We start from the raw sequence: 2,618 nt of genomic DNA, 5'->3' as shown, positions 1-2,618 counted from the left end.
TTTTTGTTGTTGTTGTTTTGCATGACTGGGCCTTTATATAGGTTTATAGGGGCTTATTCTACTTTCAGGACTACATAGAATATAAACATTTTAATGTCAACATGTATACTATAGGGTTTTTGTAGCCCCACAAAATAATACAATAAGGAATCAGACTGCATGAATATTAATATTGAAGACTTACAGCCGATTTTTCAGCTATACATCGGTATGGTGTTGTATGAAAGATTTACATAATACAGGAAATAAAAACCGGTTTACTGGTTCATCCGGCCAATACATAATCCTAAATATTACATAGTGGACTTTTAAATGACCGTCTATATGGACTCTCATCAACTAAATTAACAAATCTTAAGGGTTACGCAAGAAGGTTCATTCTTGACTTCCATGCTCAGTTGCTATTGTATATTTTTCTTGAGCTTTCAAACAATCCCCTTCAGGATTGCACGTATACGTACTGTACTTAGGACATGTTGTTCCATTTGCGGAAGAATGCAGTACGTTTTGGAAAAAGGGATTTCAAATATCACAGATACTGTCTAGAAAGTCTGTTGCCAATGGTTAAACTTCACCCCAGTGCTCCCAGTTGCTTCTTGTCCACAAAATACATGTTATATTTAAAAATAATTTAAGTTTAATGAAGTTCTGTGTTGTCCATTTGTCAAGTGTAGTGTTGGACACCAAAACAACAACAACAACAACAACAACAACAAACAACCACTGTGTTTGAATATTAACCAATAAATTTATTGAATTTAAATGATATATTATTATTTTAAAACATAGGAGTTTGGCAGTGTGGAAGACCCACAGACAGCCTGGAGTTTTTTTTTTTTTTTTTGCAGAAGTATGATATGGTCACAATAACACTACTACTAATAATAGCACTATTCTTTATACAACTATATTATATTAATTTAAGTATACATTATGTACCACAAGCGAGCAGAGTTTCATATGGAAAGCATCACAAAAAATGAACTTAAGTATTTAAATGTGTGTCATTTCAAAATGCAGTACATGGCCAAAACATTTGTTATCATCAATTTAAAAAAATACTGCTAATCCAAATCAATTCACATACATTAATTGGCATTTATCTTTTTTTTTATTTTCCCTTTGTCAATGGAAAAATATTCATGTGGAAATGAATTAGAGAATAGTAGAATATTCCCTCATATCTTTCAGTAGGTATGCATTTATTTGATCAAACTGTCTCACTGGTTGTTTAGATATTGTCACTGATTTGGGTAAGCCCAATCAAAAAGTTTGCTGAGGTTGAGTAATACCTCCGCTTTTTACCTTGTTAGTTTACCTACTTACTTGCAACATATATCATTAATATTAATATGTATTAAAAATTGTAATAAACTTTAAATGGATGAAAACAAATATGAGGTATTCTGGTCTCTTTCAAAATGTCCAATTTATAATTATGCAGGAGGCCATTTAATAAGTGCACATATAACAAAATAGGTCAAGTTCCAGCTTGATCTTTTCATAAGTAGGAGGTTTCATATCAGACAATCCTAGTCCAAATTCCATATTTAGCTACCACTTAGCTCACCCAAGCATGAATACATGAAATATCATATACTATTTAATATGTTTGGGAGTTTAGGGCTGCTTTATACATACATTTTAGTTAAATCTGTGACTTTTGTGCACTAAGCAGCAAAATAATTCTGATATTTTTGTTTATGGTGGGAGAAGTTGTGAAATATAGAGTTTTATAATAGCAGGTACATGTTAGTCCAGCTGTTTTAGAGCCACAGGAATGTCCTCTTCTCTTGGGAGTCACACTGGAGGATCTGAGCCGGAATAAAACATGAATAGTTGACAGTCCTGTCAGTGTAGTCTTAACTCCTTAGTGGCTCAACAAGGGGACTCCACATAGTCATTGTCCAGACGTGGGTGGAAGGGTGACGCCAGTGAGCGACTGATGATTATAACTCGAGGTGCAAGGCAGTCATCACGGCGATGTAAAATGTTCCAGATGAGCATGGCCGCAGCCATCGTGGCCAGCAGGCAAGCAGCTATGTCCAAGTAGCAGGAGTAGGACAGGTGTGTGTAGGGCCCAATCCTGTAGAATGTCACAAGTCCAATCACCAGCACGAAACCTGTATAGGAGCACAGAGAGACAAGGCTTCAGTCAGTGAAAATGCACTGCTATCCTTATTTCGTTGAATATATTTATTGAACTTTTAGCAATTTAAGGTTTTTCTAATCGCTGTGCTGTCTAAGCAGTGTCATGTTTCACATTTAGACAAATGGGTAGTGTTCGTGTTTAGTACTAATGCAGTTACTAGGAGCTGCCAAGTACAAACGTGTGTGCTGTTGTTGGCTACTGAAGATTGGCAAATTAGCACTAAACTAAAAAACTTTGGACATAGTATTGGACATACTAAAATGTTGACTTGATGGTGGCACTAGACGAAAGGTTAAGGGATCACCAAAGTCATTACAATCCATCCTGATGGTAACAAGACTGTCTGTGTTTTCATTTCAGTTTCATGGCAATCCATCCAATATTTGTTTAGACATTTCACTCAAATTTGTGAACCTCATGGTGGTGTTAAATAAAAAGTCTGTGGATCACCAAAATCAGTAGGATT

The 2,618-nt window shown here is 35.3% G+C and overlaps 2 protein-coding genes across 3 annotated transcripts in view; one reads left to right on the top strand and one right to left on the bottom strand.

The window, feature by feature from the left end:
* ift140 (intraflagellar transport 140 homolog (Chlamydomonas)) overlaps positions 1 to 2,618 on the top strand; it is a 24,036-nt gene that overhangs the window by 8,233 nt on the left and 13,185 nt on the right. The gene's annotated exons all lie outside the window — the stretch shown is intronic.
* Positions 725 to 2,618, bottom strand: part of tmem204 (transmembrane protein 204) — an 8,673-nt gene continuing 6,779 nt past the window's right edge. Inside the window, exon 3 of the mRNA XM_035662971.1 lies at positions 725 to 2,123. Within this exon, the coding sequence (XP_035518864.1) occupies positions 1,879 to 2,123 (245 nt within the window). The 3' untranslated portion in view covers positions 725 to 1,878. The remainder of the gene's footprint in view (positions 2,124 to 2,618) is intronic.

This window comes from Morone saxatilis, unplaced genomic scaffold, assembly GCF_004916995.1.
Source record: "Morone saxatilis isolate NCDOM2014 unplaced genomic scaffold, NCSU_SB_2.0 Contig1, whole genome shotgun sequence".
In the NCBI taxonomy this organism is placed as follows: domain Eukaryota; kingdom Metazoa; phylum Chordata; class Actinopteri; family Moronidae; genus Morone; species Morone saxatilis.
This window is presented reverse-complemented; position numbering and strand designations above follow the sequence as displayed.